This window comes from Musca autumnalis, unplaced genomic scaffold, assembly GCF_047663935.1.
Source record: "Musca autumnalis isolate F117 unplaced genomic scaffold, ASM4766393v1 scaffold_1, whole genome shotgun sequence".
Taxonomy (NCBI): Eukaryota; Metazoa; Arthropoda; class Insecta; order Diptera; family Muscidae; genus Musca; species Musca autumnalis.
The window spans coordinates 307,332,416-307,358,511 of NW_027411644.1; the positions used below are offsets into that span (position 1 = coordinate 307,332,416).

The following is a 26,096-nucleotide window of genomic DNA, read 5'->3' on the forward strand; positions in this document are numbered from 1 at the left end:
TTTTCTTGGCGCTTCAAGGCTAGGATTTATTAAAGAATATTTTTACTTGGCCTTATCCTTATCCCCATTTGTGGACACTTTATCCACATTGTTGAATACTTTATCCACAATGGTGGATATTTCAAAGTTTCAACAGACCCAGAATGCCACATTTGTAAATGGGATTGGTAAGAATATACATACATTTTAGCCCTTTTTTGTTCTTAACTTCCTAATTAGTCTTTTATCATCTTAAATCTCCACATAACTGTTAATTCTCAAAATATTTCTTAGGTCTTATTTTTAAATTTTTATGTCATTTCATTCTGCCCTTCTTCCCTCAAGTAGATACGTTTCTTTCAAAACAAATTATGAGTGTTTATTACAAAACACTTCTGGATAATATTCCGTTTTTTTTTTTTTGGTGGCTATTCAACAATAACAACAAAATGAAGCCAAAAAACCCATACAAAACAATCAGGAGAAATAAATTTTAACCAAAATAAAACCGAGAAAAACAACAACAGTAACTTGAACACAAAATCTGTTTAGAGTGAAAGGTTGTTGGCCTTCGGCTGATGTTTGGATGGCTGGTAGGTAGGCTGGCTGATTGGTTGGTTAGTCGGTTGGGATGGATGGATGTTGAAGACAATTAACATTTCCAGAATCCATTGCCATTTGACCAAAAAACCAACAAACAACTGTAAAGTGTTTGCATGTCTACTTGTATGGCCAATGTTTTGACAAGAACTTCAAAGATTTGGCAAGATTTGCTGTTGTGGTTGAGTTTTGGACAAAAAAAAACTGTTATCTAACCACAAATCAATAATGGTGATATCAGGAAATATGCAATGTGACTTCTCGAGAAATTAGAGACAATTATGAAGTGTGTGATTATTAATAAAAAAGCGTAAAACGTCAGCTACACTTTTTTTGATAAAGTTTTCTTTGCGTTCTTTGCCGTAAAATGATAATACGTATATATCAAATAACTTCAGCTTGACCTTAACTGAACAATAAATTGCTCACAAAATAGTGAAGCATAGAACTTCTTAGAAAACAATTGTCCCTAGGGATTATGTTATGGATTAAAGTTTAACGCCAAAGCAGGAGGCTTGCGGTTAACGCAAAACAATTTTGTTTAAATGCACTGCATACAGTAGCATGCGCGATTATTTCTAAAAATGTAAAGTCATTAGCACAAATTACAATAACAAATATCATTGTTGATACTTACCGCAGTTTTTCACCTTCTCCTTTGACTGCAAGAAGACAAATACGAAGAATAATGGCATTGCAATTATCAAATGCCTTAATCAGAGAGAATGGAGGAAACTGCGATAACTATCAACATCACAAACAGAAACATGATATATCACAATGACGATCGATATCAATAGAATCGATCGCAAACACAATAAAAGCGCTTGGCGGCAACGTCAATAAAAAATAAATAAAATTAAAACATTTAATAAGTGCCGTTCTGGAAAAGACAACATCAAACATATGCTGCCACGAGTGTTTTGAAAATGTGATATCTTTTAGTCCACAAAATCACTTAATACACTAATAAGATTTGATGTCAGAACTGATAAACCTGTGCTACCAATTAACCTTGAAACAATAAGAAAGAATACATTGAATTTTATTGTAATTTAAAAATATCCGATCTATCTCATAGGAACTATTAACAGTTAGTATTTATTTTTGTCTGTCAATATTGTCCATATACATATATAGATGGATTCTACCCGGTATTTACCCAAAACTTGGGTAAATACCAGGTAAATACCAAATAAATGCCTTTTTTGGGTGTTTATTTGGGTAAATAAAATTTTATTCTGTAATCAAAAGTTTGTTTTTCTGTCAGACAGAAAATCAAAAAGAATACCAGAAAAGCGGTAGAACCACGCGGTCTAAACTTTTTATACGTCAAATCGGTCGTTGGAGTTGCTTGTGCGAAACAGTTAGCGAAGAATGCAAAAATTATAGCTTTGTCGAGGAGGACTTAAATCTCAAGATTATCCACTGAAATCGTGGGTTAATCCATCTGATATATCTTAACGTTTGGATTTCTATCCAGCATTTATGATTTTCCGCAAGAAGAACTACAACAAACTGCTCTAAAAGTTGTCAAATACCAAAAACGTGATGTCACAATATATGAGAGATTTACCAAACTATGGACCAAAATTTACCATATTTTAACTTGCCATGTATCCAAAAACGGTAATTTCATTCATAGTCAGTTAAAATTTGCTAAAACACTGCGTTTTCGCATATAATTTCATGATTTTAGTTTCTGTACACAGAAAAAAAAGCCACCCTGAAAATTTTGATTAAAAGCTTTATCACCATATTTTTGTCGAATGGCGATAAAATATTACGAATATATAGGGAAAATGCTTATCAAACATGAAAATGTTACTAGAAAGCGATCAATAAACGATTTCAAACAAATAATTTATTGAAATTTGTTTATGGTTATTAATAAATTTCTGTAGCTAAAATGGTTTTCAACGTTTGTCGCATGTTCTCGCTCTCAAGAGCGAGAGAAACAACAATATTAGGGCATAAAGAGAGTGCTACAACAATGTGCTGTGTTTTTTTTCTTGAGATGTGAGTATCGTTGCTATGTATATTTCAAAGGATGGTCATGGCATTTTTGCGGCATGAAGGGATGGAGCGTTTGTGTGGCATTTGGCTTGTTTATTTATTTGTGCTCGGGTGAAGGCTTGTATGTAAGTTTGTCACTGTTTTTTGTTGCTGATTTTTATGAACCTGACAAAGGAAGAGGGAAAGAAAAAAAAACGGTACGAGTTCTCATGTTTTGTTCTGTTTGTGGTTAAGAAAGGCAGATTACATTTTTAACCGTCAGTGTGGTATTTTTGGCAGTCTCTTTAAAGCAGTCGTTATGTGTGGATCGGTAGTGCAGAAATAAATCAATGTTTGTGTGTTTTTTTAAAGTAAAGGTGCCTTCCAAGTAAATTAAATGCCCAATACATTTTATAATTGAATTCACGAATATGAAAAAGGATAATAAGAATATTATATTGGACAAAGAAGCAACCGCATGTGATATTGCTAATAACATCAAAACATTTTATATATTTGAAATATATATGGATGTACTATTTCTCACATTACAGATACCCATTTTCCGCTGATGATTTTCAATGTGGCAGAAGAATGTGTTTTATTTCACAACGTTCATTGATGTTCCCTGTATTTTATATTTAAAAGTGATTTATTTGTTTTCTTATATTAAAATTAATGTGTGGCACTAAATAATTATGTACTTCTGTTATTAATTATTCCATTCCGTTTTTCTTTCTTTCATCTGTTATTTTTATGTACCTATGCGTCTGGTGTTGCTTTTGTACTTGGCATTTCAATTAAATAAATAACCACGACCATTTATAAATGTGTGTATGTATCTTTTTTTGTGGCTTTTGGGTTTGTATTTAACAAAAAAACAACAAAATAATTGTAAATATGAATATTTTTTATTGATTGGAAAAAAATGCATTCAACAATTTTTTTAATCAAGAAAATATTTTGTTTTTATCAAGCAAATGTGGAATATTTTGATAAATATTTTTGTCAATATGTGAAATGTTTTATCAGTTCAAAATAAAAAAATCGATAAATATTTTAATCAATATTACAATTTTATTTTATCAAAATGTATTTTTACTTTGTGATCAAAAAATTTTATCGAATTTCGTCAATATGACAATTTTTTGTATTGCCGGAAAATCGATAAATTTTTGGTTGAATCTTTGAATTTCTTTATCAAATGGCTACAGTTTTTTTTTTCTGTGTAGTTTATACCCACAAATTGGGTAAATACCTGGGTATTTACCCTTTTGTACCCAATTTACCCATTTTAATGGGTATTTACCATTTGGGTATTTACCCATTTCCCATCTTATCCATATAGTAAGAACAAAAAATATTTATTAATTCATTTGAATGTTTTATAAACTTAAATCAAAATAATAACGTTCATTATGATTCTTATACAACTCCGTGCGGCTGCAACACAACAACCAACTCTCAGCTTTAACCCTTTTGGAACATTAGCCTACGAGGCTTTCAGATTTGTTCCCCATAACTGTTAGCCAATTCCTCTAGGCACATATTAATGTCAGTTAATGTATTTTCTTTTTTGGCCCGTATCATTATTTCTATGTAAGAAATACGTTTAATTTATCATTCAAACACTTCATTAATACGAATTAAAACAAAACTACGAAATACAAAAAAACATAAAGAATGAACAACATTAATTAAATAAACCGAAACCTGTTGCTGTCAACAAATTTGAATACGTAATAAATTTAAATAGAGCCAATAAACCAAAAGTTCTGGTGATTTTAGGGAATATGTTAAAAACAAGGTATCATTGATCTTCCATATTTTATTATTTAATATAGTGAATAATAAAATAAAATATTTACAGCTTTAAAGGCATGCCAAAGAGTTTAGTCAATTTGTTATTCCACAAAGATTTTATTAACTAATTCATTTTATTCTAATTAATTATACCCTCAGCATTTATGCTAACGAGGGTATATACACTTTCATACGGACAAAATGTGCCTCATCGAAATAATGGTTTTAGACCCCAAGTATGTTTGGACGAAATGTGTTTCAGACAATTTGGAGTTGATTTAGCCATGTCCGTCCGTCTGTCTGTCTGTCTGGCTGGAGCGCACGATAACTTTTGAACGGATCAATCGATTCGGTCCAAAATTTGGCTTTCGTAATATTTTGACCAATTTTAGTTTATGTTCGAAGATGGGTTATATCGGTCCACTCCTTTCGGTACCTCCCCCATAAAAGTTCAGAAATGTTCGGAAGATTTGTGCGCACGATAACTCTTGAAGGGAGTAAGCGATTTGGTCCATACATTGCACATCGTGAAATTTCTACCGGACTTAGACGAGGTTTCAATATGGACTCAATCGGTCCACTCCTTCGGGTACCCCCCACACAAAATTTCGGATAAGTACAGTTTAGGACCTGCTCTCCAATCGCTTTGATTTTTGTTGTAACAACTTGTATTCACTGCCCTCCATACGACGGTACAAGTTTTATCAGGGGGAAAGTGGATACTTCCCGAGAAAATAGCCTGAAAGTTGCAAAAAAAAAATCCCTATGACACCGGCGTAGTGGTTGGAGCGCAAGGCAACTCTCGAACGGATCTGACGATTCGGTCCAAAATTTAGCCTTCGTAATGTCCAAATTTAGTTTAAGTTCGAAGATAAGCCATATCGGCCCACTCCTTCAGGTACCTCCCCCACAAAAGTTCAAAAATGTTCGGAAAAATTGTGCGCACTATAACTCTTGAAGATAGTGACCGATGTGGTACATACATTGCACACACTAATATGTCTACCATATATAGATTATGTTCAAATATGGACTATATTCTTCCACTCCTTCGGGTACCTCCCCCACAAAATTTTGGATAAGTTCACTTTAAGACTTGCTCTCGAATCACTTTGATCTTTGTTGAAACAACTTGCTGTCGTTACCTCCATTACGACGGTAAAAGTTTTTTTCAGGGGCAAGCCCATACTTCAAAAGAAAACAGCCCGAGAAGTGTGAAAAACCCCTATGTAACCATACGTAGCGGCCGTAAAGCATGATAACTCTCGAACTGTTCAACCAATTTGGTCCAAAACGTTTGTCTTATTTTGTCCAAACTTAGTTTCTGTTCGGCAAGTTCAAATGTCCAAAGGGGGCCACAAAATTCTGAAAAGACACTAAATAAATTCGATCTGTCTTAGATAATAGTTTCAATTCACATTGGCTTAGGGTATATATCTGTCGCCAAAGCCGACTGACACTTTTTTACTTTTTTTATCATAAAAATGGATGTTGTTAATTGTGTTTACGTTGTTCCCATCATCTGAGTCTTTCCGCTGTATCAGTTATGGCTCCTTAGATTGTTAAAATGTACTTGGTTACTGTGATACTCCTGCACCTTTTATTAGGCGGAAACCAAGCCATTACTGATTCATTCAGTGATTGAACAGAAAGAAAAATCCGATCCGATTTTCACGAATTGTTGTAGGATTCGTTTGTTAGCCACAACAATGAACCGGTAAAGTTTTTCATAGAATTTTGGTGAGAATGTATGTTATCTGACCCCATACAAATTACTATGGAAACAAAGATCGATCGCACGTGTGGCACGGATTAACGTTTATCGATCGCAATAAAATTGCATAGCATGTATGGGGTTTGGATCAAATGGAAACAAACTTAGGGGGTAAGAGTTACAAAGAACAAAATGTGTTTTTTTGGGACGCCCTAGTGTTTAGTCTATTTTTATTTATTTTTTTATTTATTTATTACTTCTATGGAAAAATTATTTCCTTACAGACAATATGAAACTTACATCTAAAAGTATATTAAATCTAAAGTGTTAGTAAATTAACTTAGGGGATCGCAAAAATCTAAGTCACGAGAAGATATATTATTAAATTCATTCATGGCCCGTGAAATAGGAACAGTACAAGCATAATTAGTTCTGTGAATAGCGTTGTGGAAAAAATTGCAATGACGGAGAAGCCTAGAGGGGACATTAAAATTTATTAATTCAAGTAACCTTATACAAAAACACTTGCGAAGAATAAGTTCTCATATTTGCAAGAGTTTTTAAATGTATAAGGCGGCATTTATGTTCATATGTAGGATGTGGATCAGCAAATTGGATGTGTCGAAGACTAAATTTAATGAATTTCCTTTGAATCTTTTCCAGCCTCGAGCAATGTACCTTATAATAAGGGACGCATAATCCAGTTTTGACCTAACAAAGGAAGTATACAATACTTTAAGTGAATAAGGGTCAGTAAAATGCTTACAATTTCTTTTAATGAAAGCAAGAAGCCTATAGGCTCTTGGGACGATATAATTAATATGAGATATAGATAGATAGATAGATAGATAGATAGATAGATAGATAGATAGATAGATAGATAGATAGATAGATAGATAGATAGATAGATAGATAGATAGATAGATAGATAGATAGATAGATAGATAGATAGATAGATAGATAGATAATAGCCCGTTTAGACTATACCCTTATACGATGATTAAGGGCATTATCTCGATTTAAGTGTTTAATCCAGCCAAATCAACCCTGATTTACCATACAAATTTAAATGAACTCAAAACTTGGATTTGTTTTAAATCAAATGTTAAATCGAAATATTTTGATATACAACACTGCTTTTTGCTCCTAAAAATGCAACTATGCAACTTATTTCCTGTAGCGAGAGTCAATGACCTTTTGCCTAATAAAAATTTGCTCCAACATTTTTTTCCTGCTGCACGAATAAGTGACATTTTGTATATTAATGACTAAAATAATTTTTATTCCATTTAAATATTGAAAAAGGTCCCGCACAAAGCACTTTCAATTTATGTGATACATGGAATAAAGATATATATGATATAAAATTATATATATGTATGTAATAATATGACGATAAAATTGGTGAGAAACAAAAGCTTATGTCATTCTGGATATGTCGTGTGGCTTTAACGATTGTTTTGAGTTATTTATGTGCTTAAAGTGACTCCAAATTTTTTTTCCAAACAGCTCATCTGTAAAAACTTTAAAAGCTTTTTGTGCGTGAGCTTTTTTCTATCGAATCACCTTGTAATTAAGATTTTATCTAATCTTATGCAAAAGCTCATTAAATTATGACACAGGGATGTGAGGTTGTAAAAAAGTCCTTACCCTATTATTTACATTTTTCAAATAACTGTAAACACAAACACACAAAAACAAACAGAAGCGGAAAAATAGAAAATATATTAAATAAAAATAAAATGGATGTACCTTTAATTTAATTTAATTTAAATTGTAAACAGCATATTTAATAGCAATTTGTCAGATTATTTTTTGCGGTATTCCATTCCATTTTTAATTTTGAAGCAATTCATTTTGCAAATTCGCGTATGTATACGTAAACAAAGATCAGCTGACTGGCATCTTATATCATTTTAGACTAGTCTAAACAACTAGGATTTGAAAGTTGGATTTAGAAATCGAGTCGATTTAAAATGACTAGTCTAAACGGGCTATAAACCAAGCTTTACAGTTGTTGCTTAAAACGTCGGTATTTGAACTTGTGCTTCATACGGGTATGAAGCACAATCGTAATTGTAGTATAGAACTGTACTTTTTAGCTCTTTTAACTGATAGCTTTTTTAGTTCAGCTCTTCAATCGTTCCGCGATAAGCTCTGCCAGTCAGGTGTCTTTTCGCTCTTCGTTCACCGGATCTGAAAAGCGTTTTGAATCGTATTTTGCGTGCATGCTTTTCTGTAAACTACAAAACTGTCTTGAGTTGTCAACGGTGTCGCAGTATGCATAGGCGACGTACTGAACTAGATTGAATCGTTCTTTCTTTCGTAAAGAAAATTCAGTTTTTGGGTGAGAGCGGGGGCGAACGAGTACAGACAATTAGTCAGTAGTCACAGTCAAAACTTGCGATGAAGAATTTGAGTTTTTGGGAGAGAGCGGAGAGGAACTCTCCCAAAAACTCAAATTCTTCATGGCAAGTTTTGACTGTGACTACTGACTAATTGTTCCTTCGTTGACCATTCTTGTATCTTTCGATCGGTGCTTAGTGAAGTACTGAACTATAATGAGCTATATCGACTGATCTAGTTCATACGCTCTTTTCAATGAATCATTCAATTGAACTAGTTCGTTCATGAACTATACCTCTCCTTTGTAGTATGTACTGTTGTTGTTTGATCAAATTAGACTTATGCTTGGTTTACATTTACGAAGTCCACTCGATTTCAACTGTCAAATCCACAAAATTTTTGTGGTTGCTGGACAGTTTGACATTTATCGATATATCCGAAAAATCGACAGTCAAAAGTGATCGTGGGTAATGCTTGGTTTGCATTTACGAAATCCACTCGATTTCAACTGTCAATTCCTTTGCGTATATGTCAAATGAAAACTCATCTGAAATCAATTGCATTTCATTTGACGTTTATTGACAGTTGAAGTCGAGTGGATTTCGTAAATATAAACTAACTATAATGTTGTCAGTGTATCTGATATTGTTAATATAAGCTCTGTTCCAGAACTAAAAAGTTTTTTAAAATTTTTACCACTTACTTTTTATTTTTATGCGGTTGCTTACCGCTGAGATGACAATGGAGAAGTAAAGGCCAGAACAGAATCAGTCATCGCTTGCTTTGCTTGCTTCCCAAATGTCAAATTATACAGGAAAGCCAGAGCCTCCTAAAGGAGAACGCAGGCGGATTTGCAAAGAGGCTCTGGCATTCCTTTATAATTTGACATTTGGGGAAGCAAGCAAAGCAATCGACGATTGATTCTGTTCTGGCCTTAAAGTCCCTCAACCTCATAACTAAAAATTATATATTAATTTTTTACATTGAAACGAGTGGAATTCAAAGAACCCTTTACCACTGAGTGAATGCTTTTGCGGCGTGGGTAAAGGGTTGACATAATGCGGATATTTACATCTATTATTAAAAACTCAGATATTTTTAATTATTATATTAAAAAAAGAAGAGAAAAATTAATTCAATTTAAAAGTCCTGTTCCTTTACGTGCCTGAGTTTACCAGTTTTTACCACTTTTTACCCGTAAAGAAAGGGAACTTTTGAAAGCATACAATTTGTATGAGAGTAGTTCACCACTTTTACCATTTTTTGCCACTGTTACCATTTTTAAAAGTAAAGGTACATACCAGAACTAAGTTCTTGATCTGGCATCAACAGCTTTCATACAAACTTTTCACACTAAAATCTAAATTTTTACTTATTTTCGATAAACGCTGATACTGTCGTGTCTCGCATAAACTTCTTTAGCAGGATGTTAAAAAATACTCTTCCATAAAGTTTATAGTTTATTAAGTTAATTGACACTTCAAATTAAAAATTTATGATATGATTCACTTACAAAATACAACAACAACTAAAAATTTATTATTTTTGAAAGTTAACACCTTGAAGTTAAACACATTCACCTACAGAGGAATCACGAGAATCATAGCAAAACAATCAAAGCCTTCATTGTTTTCCAAGTGATTTCGTTGCGGTAAATGTGGTTTTTGAAAAATTGTCAATTCATGACAATTGAAAAACAAAAAAAAACTTAAAACAAATAACTAATCTATGACAGTTCATAATGAACAGCTTTCGATTTTTCCAGTAGATTGCCTAGAAATTAGGCGGCGTTTTTTCTCAAGTGGAATGATAACAAATTACACAACATAAGGTGCGAGGTCAGAATCTTTGATGTTTATACAAGCTTTAAACATAAATCTATTGTGATAAATTGGGAATTCACTTAAGTGAGGCTAGATTACAAGGTAAGTAGGGATATACATACATATGTACGTATTTAGACTAGAAATAAATTGGTCTATAGCGATTAATTTGCTGAAAATATATGAAAACAAACATTTGGGATTTAAAATACTCGGTTTAGGTAATTGCCAAGCTTTTCCACACGGTTTAACTCACTTTAAAAACAGCAGCAAAATACTTATTATTATCTTTAAGATGTGTTCTGGCGATCACTTAGGGTTTTGCAAAGTTTTTTTTTTTTTAATTTTTGTGCGTAGTGCAATTCTGGAATATATGTAACATTTTTCTACAAACTTCCCAAAGGGGCTAGGAAGACATCAGCTTATAACATTCTTATCATTCCCCTGCTCAATATGCCACAACACCCTTGTTTCCTCTAATATTTAAAAAATAAATTGTGTTTAAGATTTCTTAAACCAAATAATCGTTAATTGTCATCTACGATGACATCAATGTAAATCATTGTCGTTTTTACATTTTCGTAATTAATTATTGTGTGCATTCTAGTGTGAAATGTAAGAAATTTTGATTTCATGGCAATTAAACGATAATTAACTAACGTATTATTATTTTATTCCCAAAAAAGTGTGTGTATGTTAAAATATTGACAATTAAATTACCCCATAATTAATGCTACACCTTTTGTCAGTTCCTTTTCGGTGATTAATCCATCTGTCACTATATAAATGAATGAAATAATACTACGTAAGGTAACCATGCCAAGTGCGGATATTATTCGAATGTTCACCGAATATCGAAAGTGATATTATTTTCGAATAGTAGGCAATGGTTTTTTCGATAGTGTAAGTCCATATTTACATTAGGCAATTTGCGGCAATTGTCAGTTTGTAGGTGAGAGAGGGTGTTGAGAGGCAAATCGTTACCATATACCTCACCTCTCTCTCCGTCAAACTGAAAATTGCCGCAAGTAAAATGGCCTAATGTAAGTCCATATTTACATTAGGCAATTTTACTTGCGGCAATTGTCAGTTTGTTGGTGAGAGACGGTGTTGAGAGGCAAAGGGTTACCATATGCCTCACCTCTCTCTCCATCAAACTGAAAATTGCCGCAAGGAAAATTGCCTAATATAAATATGGACTAAATTGGGACTAATCAAAGAAATACAATTTTTTGGAATTGTTGTCAAATTTGATTTTTTGAAATTAAAATCATTTTGAAAAAGTTTCTTGTGAGTTCGTTTATTTAATTCAATTTCAAGAGTTTGGTGTATTTATAAGTTCTGTAAACAATAATCGCGAAATTTTGCTGTGAGTGAGTGTGATATGCCTTATAAAAGAAAAAGTAGAACATATTTGTGCGAAGCGAAGCATGTAATCGAATGTCTGGGTGCTGTGCAAAATATACCAGATGAAGCGAATTTTGATTCAGAAGACGAGATGTATGTCCCTGAAAGAAGTGGGAACATATTGCCAGAAGAATCCATTGAAGGTGAGTCTCCTGACGTTGAAGAACGTTTGGCGATGGTTTACGTCCCTGGAAGAAGTGGACACATAGTTTCAGAAGATTCAATCGATGTCGAGCCTTCCGGCTTTCAAGAACGTTTAGCGCGTTGGGTTTCTGTAAACAATATTAGTAATCAGTCTGCTAATAACTTGCTACAATTGTTGGCAGAAAAGATTCCCAATCTTCTAAAAGACGTACGTACATTAAAATCTACACCGCGCAGTATTGTTAAACGTATTGTTGATCCTGGCGAGTACGTTCACTACGGTATTAAAGACGCGCTTACAGATTTTTTGAGTAAATGTCAGTACGGTTGTTCAGATATGTACAGTGGTGGCCAATACATTTGCAACAAATATTGATTGAATGAAACCGATGCTGTAAATCGGTAAATTTATAGCAAAAACAAGTCAAATACTTTTTATAATTTATTGGTGGGCTCTAGTGGGTTAAACTAGTTTTGAACAAGTAAAAAAGTGTCAGTCGGCTTTGCCGACCGATATATACCCTCAGCCAATGTGAAGTGAAATTTTCACCTTCAGACAGATCGAATGTATTTAAGGTCTCTTCAAAATTTTGTGGCCCTTTTTGGACATTTGAACTTGCCGACAAAAATGTGGATTAGGAATTAACTGCACTAAGACACAAATCTTGAACTTTTGTCGGGGAGGTACCCTTAGGGAGGAACGATATGGGCCATTTTAGAAGTTAAAATAAATTTTGACAAAATATTTGGAGATCCAAAGTTTGGACCAAATTGGTTGCCCATTCAAATGTTATCGTCCTATCATTTTAGTGACATTTTTTAAATATTGGGGAGAAGTACCGGAAGTTGTGGACTGGTATTGCCTATGAAACTAAGTTTGGATATAATATGACGAAGACCAAATGTTGGACCAAACCGGTTGAATAGTTCAAGTTATCGTGCATATATGGTGACATAGGGGTTTTTTACACCTTTCGGGCTGCTTTCGCAAGAAATATGGTCTTGCCCTGAAAAAACTTTTACCGTCGTAATGGAGGTAGCGAATGCAAATCGCTTCAACAAAAATCAAAGTGATTCGAGAGCAGGTCTTTAAGTGAACTTATCCGAAATTTTGTGTGAGAGGTACTAGAAGGAGTAGACAAATATAGTCCATATTCAAACCTGATCTATATCTGGTAGATATATTAGGATGTGCAAAGTATGGATTACATCGGTCACTCCCTTCAAGAGTTATCGTGCGCACAATTATTCCGAACATTTTGAACTTTTGTGGGGGAGGTACCTGAAGGAGTGGACCGATATGGCTTATCTTCGAATTTAAACTATGTTTGGACAAAATATTACGAAGGCAAAATTTTGGACCGAACCTGCAGATCCGTTCGAGAGTTATCTTGCGCTCCAACCTCTACATACGGTGTCATAGGGGCCTTTTGCAACTTTCAGGCTATTTTCTCAGGAAGTATGGACTTGCCCCTGATGAAACTTGTACCGTCGTATAGGGGACAGTGAATACAAGATGTTACAACAAAAACCAAGGCGATTCGAGAGCAGGTCCTAAACTGAACTTTTCCGAAATTTTGTGTGGGAGGTACTCGAAGGAGTTTTTCCGATTGAGTCCATATTGGAACCTCATCTAAGTCTGGTAGAAACAGCATAATGTGCAAAGTATGGACCAAATCAGTTACTCCCTTCAAGAGTTACCGTACGCACAAATTTTCCGAACATTTTCGAACTTTTGTGGGGGAGGTACCGGAAGGAGTGGACCGATATAATCCATCTTTGAACTTGAACTAAGTTTGGACAAAATATTACGAAAGCCAAATTTTGGAACGAATCGGCAGATCCGTCCTAGAGTTATCTTGCGCTCCAACCACTACACACGGTGTCATAGGGTTTTATGTAACTTTCAGGCTATTTTCTCAGGAAGTGTGGACTTGCCCCTAATGAAACTTACAGCGTCGTAAAGAGGACAGCGAATACAACTTGCGTAAACAAAAATCAAAGCGATTAGAGACCAGGCCCTAAACTGAACTTTTCCGAAATTTTGTGTGGGAGGTACCCGAAGGTGTGGACCGATTGAGTCCATATTGGAACCTCATCTAAGTTTGGTAGAAATTACACGATGATCAAAGTATGGACCAAATCGGTTGTTTCCTTCAAGAGTTATCGTGCGCACAAGTTTTGCGACAATTGTTGAACGTTTGTGGGGGAGGTACCTGAAGGAGTGGACCTATATGTCCCATCTTCGAACTTAAATCGAATCTGGACAAAATATTTCGATGCCCAAAATTTGAACCGAATCGATTGATCCGTTCGAGAGTTATCGTGCGCACCAGCCAGACAGACGGACGGACATTGCTAGATCTACTCAAAATTGTCTGAAACGGATATCGTACAAACATACTTGGGGTCTAAAACCATTATTTCGATGAGGCACATTTTTGGTCGTATCAAAGTGTAAATACCCTCTTTAGCCTAAAGGCTGAGGGTATAAAAAGCATATGTTTTGTTTACATTTTTCTGTTATCGGCCATTTATCGATAAATTTTGAAATCGGCGTGGACAAAACATATGCAACTTTTCAATTTTGTTTCAAATAACGGTATTTTTGTAATTTCTTTTCGCGTGTTATTCTTTATATTGCTTATTTAAGAGCCTTCGCTTTAAAAGTGTGCATAATATTTTCTGAATTTTTGGTGTTATTTGATATTTAGTCTTTCGAAAGCCTCTGCCTTAAAATGGCACCTGATAAGTTCGGTTTTGAACTCAGAAATCGAATTGTGAATGATTTTTCGAACGGTTTATCACAAAGAGATATTGCTAAGAAATATAGTGTTCATAAAAGTTCGATATCCCGCATTATTTCCAAATTTAAGAAAACTGAGGAGATTGCTGTCGTACACCGTGGAGGGCGTCCTCGTAAGACCAGCGACCGGCCAGTGAAAAAACCGCTCATTTCTATACGTAATCGGAAAAAGCGATTAGATTTTGCTAAACTCCACTTAAATTGGACTGAAAGTGAGTGGAGGTCGGTTTTATTCAGCGACGAATCAAAATTTAACATAATTGGCAGCGATGGTATGCGTTACGTGCGACGACCAACTGGAAAAGGGATTGAGGCACGTTACTGCAAAAAGACAGTCAAACATGGTGGAGGAAGTGTCATGGTGTGGGGCTGTTTCTCGGCTGCTGGAGTTGGTCCGCTGCATAGAATTAATGGTATTATGGACCAGCATGTGTACAAAACGATCTTAGAAGAGGTAATGCTTCCGTATGCCGAAAATGAGATGCCATTACCATGGGTGTTTCAGCAAGACAACGACCCTAAGCACACCTCAAGACTGGTTAGGTCGTGGTTTACTGAAAATTGGCTTACGGTAATGGACTGGCCTCCACAATCGCCGGATTTAAATCCCATTGAGAACCTATGGGAAATCGTAAACAACAAAATTGATCGAGAAAATAGCACAAATTCGACTATTTTGTTTCAAAGACTCGAAGCAGCTTGGAAAGCAATTCCAAGAACGGTTATCGACAATCTTATAGCGTCAATGCCTCGCAGACGCTAGCAAAGGATTTGCTACGAAATATTGATTATTTTCGAAAAAAGTTCGATTCGTTTTATGAGTTGCATATGTTTTGTCCATTGAAAAATGAGACATGTCAAGTATTTTTAATTTTTTTTATATTATATTTAAATATCTTTGGAGAATACTTTAATTTCATATTATTTAGCCAATAAATAATATATAACCGCAAAAAATTTGAAGTATTATTCACAAAAACTAATTTTACACAGAATTTGGTATAAAGGTAATTTTTGTTGCAAATGTATTGGCCACCACTGTATCTCCCTTAATGTAAATATCGATGGGCTGTCACTGTTTAAAAGTTCACTTAAACAGGCTTGGCCCATATTAATAAACGTACATGGAACAAAACCTGGCTGGCATTTACGCGGGTTCCTCAAAACCGCGAGATCCCAGCTTATACCAGAAAGAGTTTGTAGAAGAACTACAACTTTTAATCAGCGAGGTGTATGGGCCTTTGTTTGCGATGCACCAGCCAGTGCCTTTATTTTAGGTATAAAGCAACACTCCGTTTTTTACAGTTGCAATAAATGTACTCAGAAAGGCGAATCGTTTCAAAGAAGGATTATTTTTTTGCGATCTAAAAACGTTCATCGAACTGATCACGATTTTAGAAATCGGGCATATACAGAACACCACAATATAAAAGACAGGTTAATTTTTGAAAATTTACCGATTGATATGGTCAGTCAATTCACTTTTGACTATATGCATATAGTTTGTCTTGGTGTTATGAAAACGTTACTAGTGGCGCTTACTAGAGTAAGAGGATATCCGTTTTCTCTAGGTCGTAGCAAAATTGGTATTATTAGTTCAAAATTATTGTCATTAAGAAAGTTCATACCAAAAGAAATTAAAAGAAAACCAAAATCTCTTGATAATTAGGAAAGATTCAAAGCTTATGAGTTTCGAACATTTTTGTTGTACTCTGGTCCTATTGTTTTGAAAGACATTTTAGACCCTGCAAGATATAAACACTTTTTACTTTTGAGCGTTGCAATACGTCTTCTACTTCATGAGAAATACTGTCGCGAAAAAAATGAATTAGCGACGTTTAATTTCCATTGCCTAACGCACCTAAGCAACCTAGCAATGCAATTCAAATCTCTAGAAACTATTATCGCCTTCCCCTTTGAGATTTTGCTTGGCCATTTGAAACAACTGGTGAAAAAGGGTGAACACGTTGTGGATTTACAATCGTATTTTTGAGCGAAGCTTATTAAACATTTCAATCGCAGGTGAAAGTAATGTGTTTAATCAAACGTGTGGCCAAATTTGCATTAACAACCTTGCGTTTGAAAGGTCCTAATTCATGTTATTATATTAAGGGTTCCAAATATAAAATATATAAACTTATTAAAATAGAAAGCAGAATTTCAAGTTATATTATTCATAGCAAAGAAGTCATTGAAAAGCAAGACTTTTTTCCCAACCAATAAAGTCACCCTTGATCGGTAAATTTTGCACAACAACCATGCAGCTAGACCCAACAATGGAGCAGCACTCTATTGAATTAATATCTGGAAAAATATGCTGTTTAATTAATGATGATATGAATATATTTATCCCAGTAATTCATTTTTAGCATAATGACTGATTTTAATGCACTATTTCTCAATAATCCTGCTACAAAAAATCCCGAACCTCCTATAAAAACCACCAGTAAAAATAAAATCGAGGTAAGAACTTCAAGTTAACTATGGGTCTGTTTCAGAACCTGCAATAATTTAAACATTTTTAGGACGATAACAACTTTTCCTTCATGATATCGAAAAAATAGAAAATTCATACATATATCTCATGGTACAAGTACACAGGTAGCCGCATCGGCAATTGTTGGTAACATAAGATGTCAAAATTTGACATCAATTCAATGCAATTGACACATTGTGTTACCATCAGCTGGCTTGATAATGCTACCTGTATTATTGTACCATGATATATCTATTATAAAAAGTTATGTTTAATTTCAGAAGTAGTAGACACCCTTCGGAAAGTAGTGGATAACCAAACAAATATGGAAAAGAAAATGAATCGAATTACGACTGAATTAATTTCAATAAGAACAGAGATAGCAAAAGTAAAATCAAAGATTTTGGGAAATACTACTACAGAAACGATAATTGTGCCAAAAATTGCACTAAAAACAATGGAAGATTATAAAATAGTTGAACAAAATTTGGAAAATGAAGAAACATTAAAAACATTTGTAAGTATTTCGAAACTTCTAATAAAAGATTGAAAATTTAGAATATAACTTAATTTTAGATAAATGAACTGTGCTCTGCACCAGAATAATCTTTTGAAAAAATTTTTAAGAAACTCGTGGAGCAAAATATTCTCCGATGACCTGGCTGAAAAGTTTTCTTGACGTGGAACAGCAACTAAAGTTTGCATAAGAGGGTCAGTTATAACGACCGCAATTCGGAGTAAGTATATTTATATTAAGTCTATTTTAAATAATAATTTTAAACATATATCTTTTCTCTCGTTTTAAAGGTGCATTTAAGCAACGATTTCCCTTGGATGATCCCGATTTTGATAGGATATCACAAAAGCATTTTCAATACGCTCATGACAGAGTTGTAAAAGCCGCGAAATGCCAAATGAAAAAGCAAAAGTTCGATGAAGGTTCTCCCGCTATTTAATACATACTTTGAATTATATGTTATGTTTTCTGTCTGTTTTGCATTTCTTACATTGAATTATATTTGTCAGTCATGGTCTGTTCCTTTACTTTTGAAAATGGTAAAACCATTCAGAAGTAAAGGTGTCAGAAGTAAAGGAACGCTTTTCGAGTAAAAAGTGGTAAAACTTGAGGATCCTTGCACGTAAAGAAACAGGGCTATTATTTTTTGTTTTTGCAATACACTTTCCTAAATATACATAGTCCTAGTTTCTCCCGCTGTTTAATAATTTGAAATAATTGTTATGTTTTCTGTTTGTTTGGATTTCTTACATTGAATTATATTATTTCTTTGTTTTTGCGACACACTTTCCTATTAACTAACTCAATAAAAATATATGTCTTGCAATTTACCTAAAATACCAGTTTTATTATTGGGGAACAGATCGAAAATGAAACACCAAAAAACATCGATAATAATAACATTAAAGAGCTTCTAGCGATATCTAAATTGAATCGTTAAAGTATCGTATTGTTTGGATTCGAAAATAATATTACTATCGACACTTCGAAAACGAAAGTTTTACTGACACAAACTGAGCGACCAGTGAATCGTTTTTGATTCGTTTTCGTGTGTCGTTCTCGAACAAAATATCCGCAAAACATCCGAAAACGAATCGTTTGCGATAGCAATGGTATGGGGGGGTGACTGATATAAAAATTAAGGAGTGATGGGATATGCCAACACAAATAACTAAAACATTCGAATTTTTAACAACTTCCATATTGTCATTTGGCACATTTAAATTAATTAAAGAATAATTGAAATAACCATTTAAAGGTATTCTAAGAAAATGTCAGAGTAATTCAGTACGAATACTCAAATATTTCAAGGTTAATTTGTAGGAATTATAAACATTAAAATATGTATACGGCTTCAAAAAGGGAGATATTAAGATATCAGATGCAAAACATAAACTTCCGAAGCATGGCAACTTTTAATTTTTTTTGTATCGTTTCGTTCTCAAAACAAATAGGCCGACTTCCGTATTGTCAGTTGCTTTGTATTCGTGCAAGAGGGGTTCTTATATCGATATCTCCACTACTGCAATTTTATAAAATTACTCTAGTATGGAACTCGATTTAAGAACCTCTAGTTTCATGCACGAATACAAAGCAACTGACAATACGGAAGACGACCACAGTCTGTTCCAGAACTGCAAGAATCTACTAATTTTTACTATTTTTTTCCGATAACATAAAGGCAAAAATGTTATCGTAGTAAAAAATAGTAGCTTCTTCCAGGTTCTGGAACAGAGCAAAAACAAAACTATAAATTTTCAAATGAAGAAAAATAACTTTGTAAATTAGGCACATTGTAGGATATTATATGACAAGAATCAAATTGCTATTGTGTGTTCCTAATAATACTAATTGAGTTGGCGGTTATCTTACAAATGACATCAAAAGAATTATCATTAGTTTTAGAGATCTTTCTGTAAGGAAGCAAGAATTTTACCATCTAGTCATGTGTATTTTGTGTCATTGACAAATATGCACAAATCACCAAAACGGACCTTGGCTACTTTTCTGAGTTTGAAACGAGTTGTCTGTTCTACTGAAGTATGATCCTTTTTAATGTACATGCCTTTCCCAGTCAAGTTTCTTCTCGCCTCCATAACATGTCGAGCTTGGCCATGGGTTTCGAGGGTAAAAATAAACGATTTACCAGACTTCAGCATTCTTATGATCGTTATGTTTACATTCAAATTCAGATCATCCTTACATATTTTAACAAAATTCTTCTTGACAAATAAAATATTGTTGCCTGTTATTCTGCTCACCACTACATTTGAACAGCTGGAACTTCTATCAATCAGCTCGATGCGGTTTGTTAGCTTTTGTTTTTCAAGTTTGCCTAGGACAGCGGAAATATTTAACCAACACTATTCCAGTAAAATAGTTGAGTATATCCCAATTAATGATTTAAACATTTTAAATGTCATACAAGCTTTGCTGGAAATTTATGAAAACGCGTTCTTATGTGATGCTTTACAGTATGAATTTAATAATCAATGTGACATAATAATTCTAAGAAGGAAAATGAAAGCTCCTTATATTGTGGAACCTACACATTTTTGGAAAAGCATTGACTGTTCCGAATATCCGTAATCCAAGGAAAATTCCTATAAATGCGTTCGTTTTTCCTCTTCTACGTATTTATGTGAATACATATTTAGTGACTTAAAATATCTGTGTTCGAAACAGAGAGATGGATTAATCGCAATGCATGTAAAGATTGCATCGATTGTAAAAATTGCAATGAAAACATTGCAAGTGAAAGTTACCTTAATTTTTTTTTTAATTTGATACGATTGAAAAGTCCTGTACATGGTTGCGCTTTTTTAAAAATCATTTTCTCAGTCTCCTTTCCTTATTTGCACTTGAAGTTTGACTTTTTTGGTACAAATTATTTAATATTTGTTGATGATGCTAGACATGAAATGAAATTCTTGATTTCTTACAACTCTTTTGTAATTTCGAAGATGAATATCTTATTAAAATCTTTATTTTTGATTGCTTCATATATGTGTATACTAGTGTGTCTTATTTATACAGTTTTACTTGTTCCTTAACACCGCTACTCTTTCCATATATAAAAATATTACAAGTATTCTTTTTCAATATGAATTTAATTGATTTTTAATATTTTTTTTTTACTTCATATTGCCCATATTAGCAGCCAACTGAGCCTCGCTTGACATTTTAATGTGGTGGTCATTTTTACCCTTTCTTAGTTGTTCCTTTATTTGTTTGGTAAGTAATTTATACTGGCCGGACAGTATCGCAACTTTATCACCCCTAGGAGATTTTAGTTGCTCGAGTTTTACTGTTCTTCTAGCAGAAATAAGATTCCAGCTAGACGGTGAAATCCACTTGCGTGATTTCCTCAGTTGCACTCCTAAGATTTCTTCACATGTACATTGAATGTTGTCTCGAATATTACTCTATTTCGAATCGCTGGACATTTGGTTTTGACTCTGCGATCTATTTTCATCGAAATGTATTGCGGCGATTTTTTCAGAAAAAGTGTTTCGTATTTCTTCGTTTTGAAGTTTGTCAACGTCATATCTTCTTTGGTCTATTTGCGAGTGAAAGTTTCCAGCTGGTGATTTCCACGTGTTCTTATGGCAGTTTTTGTGTGGGAAGACTGATCCTGCTATCTTAAGGTCGTAGTTGCTGCATGTTTCTATAAATAGCTCGCCATTATCATTGCAAACACCTATCCCATGTTTGCCCATAATATTTTCATAATCGGTATTGCCCGGCCCAATTTGCGCATTAAAATCTCCCATTAATATAGTTATGTGGTTATTTGGTATATCATGGAGAAGGCTGTAGAATTCCTCTTTCTGCTCTCAGGGTCGCTATCCTCTGTAGGTGCATAGCACTGCACAATTGATATGATAAACTTTTTATTTCTTATTTGGGCTGATATTATTCTTTCTGAAATGGGCTGCCACTTAATAAGGGATTGAGCTAATTGCCGCCTTAAGTAAATGCCAACCCCTCATATATGTGAGTCATCTTCATTTGGCATACCTGAGTATAAAAGCAGTCCAACATTGTCATCTCTCAATTCATTACTACCATTCCAACGTACTTCGCTCAAACCTATCAAATCGATCTTCAATCTTTCACACTCGGCACTGAGCTGAGCAAAGTTGCCAAGTTGGTATAGTGTGCGAACATACACTAAATCGTGTCCTTTTCCGTAATTTCCTGGTCGTCATCTGATTTCCCGTTCTATTTTCATTTCTTTTCCTTGTGAATACTCGAATCATTTAAATTTCGGCAGTTACAGGTGATTAGTCTCTAAGAGCATAGCTTGGTGGCAGGTACGCTGCCTTTCCACGATGCTTTGCATTTCACTTGACCTCCAAGCATGCCATGTGATATGCAATCTTTTACGGTGTCAATGTAAAAGCCACAATAGGTTATTTATTGGCGCCTATGACTCGCCACGACGCTTTGAGTATCGTGATACGGCGTGGCCCGTGTCCCCTCTGAGACCCTCCTCTCAAAACCGCTATATTATCCGCGACTGCTTATTTCATTCGCAGCTGCTCCATATATCTATGGGGATTTCCACTATCCGCAACCTGTGGACGCGTCCGGTAGCACACAGGTACAACCAAAGACGTTCGATAAAGCAAAAAATTAAAATTTGTATTGCTTATTCCACAAATTTTACGGAAATATCAATATTTCATTGAGGTGTATGTACACTTTTTCCCTATTAATTTTTTTTATTTTTATAGAATTTACCGTTATTCATATTATGGAATATATTTGTGTTGTATTTAATTTTGTTCATTGGGGATATGAAATAGAACTATGTACTTGGATTTTCATAAAAATGTTTCCTTACCCTTAAAACTCGAAATTTATAGGGTGTATGTAGACTTTTTTGGTTGACTTTATGTATGTTAACTTATCGAAATATTCATAAAATGATCAAAATGATCCCAATACCCAAGTCTAAGAACTCTATAAAACTTGTGATTTCAGACCTATAGCAAATAAAAAATTCTAGGATGAAACTATGCAAATGTATCGAATAGGATTTAAATTAAAAAAAATTAGTGGAACCTACGAAGCTGTAGTCAAAATAGCTTCAATTTAATCTGTGGTAGTCTGGATGGAAAATTTCGGGGGTGTAGGTGCAGATTTTTATGATTTCTCAAAAGCCTTGGTCCTACTTGCTATCCTGCTTTCAAAGCTACCATATTATGGTATTCAGGGCAAAGAACTCAAAAGAAATCGGTTTGAAAATATAAACGGTGTAAAGGGAGAGTTTGGGGTATTTGAGACCCTTGCTACTTACAATATATCTTAACGATAAATTTTATGGACTATTTTCACTAAGACGATTCGAATTCAATAAAATTCGCTCGAGCTACCAAAATTCATTTTTTTGAAAAATATTTTATTCATTTTTGTTCTCAATCAAATGAAAAAATCTACAATAACTGCAATTTGGTAGTAATTAGAAAGAATTTAAATTCGAATCGAAAAAATATCCAAATATCCATATAATCATTAGGTGGTATGATGCTGAGATTTTAATTTTAATATGTGAGGAGACATAGGACAGGGGAAAATAATTTAAAATCTTTAAAATAAACTTACCGCTATTAACGCAACAACTTAGCGTCACGACAATTAGTAATCCACAACATGTTAAAGATGATGAGGACAATCCAGCAAAGCATGACGACATGGTGGCAGCCATACTTTTCGAGGATTTTCTACGTTTTGTCGAGGGAATGACCTGACGAGATGTTTTCATAAATTTTCGATGTGTTGCAGTTGATGTTGTTGTTTCTGATGATAATTCATTGTTGTGATCCATAATGGAGTGGAATTATTTGGAAATGTTGAGAACGGGAGAAAAAATAACGTTGAAATTCCTTTTTATAGGGCGGGGTAATTTCTAAATAATAAGCATGTGTAAGCAAAAGGCTGCGGTTATGCTTCGCTTTTAAGCTTTAGGTGGGCTAGACGCGTTTCGTTTTTCTTTTTTTTTTTTTTGTCGCAAAAAAATTAAAGGCAAATTAACCGAACTTATGGAAAACCGAAGTGAATTTGTTTTTTTTTATGAATGAGATTTTTTTATTTTCAAATGCAGTTTGTCTTTTCGAATGACAAAATCATTATTTGGTCTTTTTTCGTCCTCTATTTGCTGATGCCAATGATGGTGGTGGCAGTTATTTAGGGAGTAAGCTTTTATTTTAGTTGTTCATATCCTGAGAATGATGTCCTGCCGCCACACGACTCCCCACTTTTGGCTGCTGCTACTGTTGCTAATATTTCAGAGCTCCACTTTGCTCTCTCAGTTTGATGTTGTTTCGTTTGTTTTGGTGGGGGATAGGGGGTTTAGACTTTGTATGGAGGGCTGTAGAAGGTCCTTTTTCACTACAACAAACCAAAGCCAACAGCCAGAAAGACAAAAATCCAAAATGGCGTTTTGTGTGTAATTGTGTAATCCTCCTTCTTTTCTCACAATTTATGTATAATTTTTCTTGTTTGTTTTTTTTTCAAAAAGATTTTTCTTTATTAATTTTTCCACAACTTTTATATTTTTTTATTTATTTTTAATTATTTTTATGCACTTTTTTCTTTTATTTTTTACAAATTCACAAACAAAAAGTTTAAACCAAAACTAAAAACGGTTTTAATCCAAAAATCTTTAAATGGCATGGCTGGCCATTTATGGCTTTTTTATATTTCCAGATTTTTTCTTATTTTTTTTTTCTTTTTTTTTAATAAAAATATTGTTTAAAATTTAATTCACAAAATTTAAAAAGAAATTAAGAAGCGTTTTTGAATTTTTTCTTAGTTGTTTGAACACCGCGCACCGCGTTTTTCTTTATTTCAAAACACTCGTCAGGTTGGTTGGTCGGTTTATATCGGACTGAAGAGGCTAAACTTTGGGAGACACACACTGCTCGAAAAATGCTTGTAATTCCAGCACAGCGCACACACAGGCTGAGATTTCTAAATCACAGCCAACATCAAAGTCACACAAACATTCCACCACATAACTGTCAGGCCGACAGACACACACGCACATCAACGGGTAAACACAAAGAAGTTAAGCAAGGTTTTGTTGTTGGCTGGTTGGGGATGGCTTGCTGGCCGCCTCGTTATTCGCTTGTGTTTTTGGGGACCACATGAGTTGAGGTGTGGTGAAAAGCTCTGTACTGTACTGAAAAGAGATGCCAAAAAACAAAACAGAGAATTTAGTATTAATTTCTGAGAATAACAAAATAACAGTTCAAGAGAGTAGTAGAGAGAGAGAGAGACTTAGAAAACCGTATTTAGTTTACGGTACATTCACATTAACACACAATTCATAAAGTCAAGTCACCACAAAAACCACCACTCACCCACCCAACCCACCACATAGCATAAGGCGGAAATGCACTGTACACGGCATTGAGGACCAATGTGTAATAGTAGCAAAAGATTAAAAAAAAAACATTTGGGAGTTGTCATTGCATTTTGCTATGTGAGATGCTCTTTGAAAATTCTACCACAATAACAATCCCAAATTACACAAAGAAACCGCATAACATTGTCAACATGATACTCTTACAAAGTTCCAGGAATTCCTCGTATAAATAGCAAAGGAGGAGGTATTGGATATGGTCTTTCTCAAGGACCAGTTAGGAAGGCATCAATAAGGTTGTGGAAAAATACCTTTAAGTAGAAAGCGGATAATATGATGAAGAGTTAATAGAAGACCACATGGTCTTCTGAAGAAAAAAGTTTGAAGCTACGATATGCACCCAAAAACGAAGTTTGTGGCCTGAAGAAGCTAGCGGGCTATCTTGCATCCGAATTGTATAATTGGCGGTTGGAGCACAAAGGCACATTAGCGTTTATGAAGTAAATGGAAGGTGAGATCATGACATTATATCACACAAAAAGGAGTAATTAGTGAAACTAACAGAAAATGACAAAATACTCAGCGTAAAGCTGAAGAAGCTAGATCAGCCCAGGATGAATTACTAGCGGCCAATCAAAAAGAAAATATTTGGAAACAGATATAAGATAATCTATTGTGTGTATGTGAAGAAAAAATACGACAATACCCTAAGGAGAAACGAGAATGGATAACTACCTCTACATTGACCCTAATCCAAGAAAGGAAAAATCAAAAGAAGTTAAAAAAATATGAACCAGGGCCATTTCACATTTTTTCCATATTTATGTCCAAAAAGGGAATATTTTTGTCGATTCGGAGGAAATATACCATAATTAAGTAATTCTAGTAGTTTGCGACGTATATATAAAGGTTTTAAATGAATTTATCTTTTTAAAATTATTTTCCGTGCGGAAAATTCCGAGGACAATGTAAATCATTGACCTGAATATCAACAATATCGACTTTAGCTAAAGACGCAGCAAATTAAAATGTTTACAAACTTATAAAGAAATTTACTGGAAAGAATATTTCATCAGGCCGACCAATAAAATCTAAAGATGGAACTCTCATTTTG

The 26,096-nt window shown here is 34.1% G+C and overlaps 1 protein-coding gene across 1 annotated transcript in view; it reads right to left on the reverse strand.

Annotated features, from left to right (window-relative positions):
- LOC141389901 (protein Skeletor, isoforms B/C) overlaps positions 1–24,656 on the reverse strand; it is a 187,580-nt gene extending 162,924 nt beyond the window's left edge. The window contains exon 1 of the mRNA XM_073962111.1: positions 23,221–24,656. Within this exon, the coding sequence (XP_073818212.1) occupies positions 23,221–23,443 (223 nt within the window). The 5' untranslated portion in view covers positions 23,444–24,656. The remainder of the gene's footprint in view (positions 1–23,220) is intronic.
- Between the last annotated feature and the right edge of the window lie 1,440 nt (positions 24,657–26,096).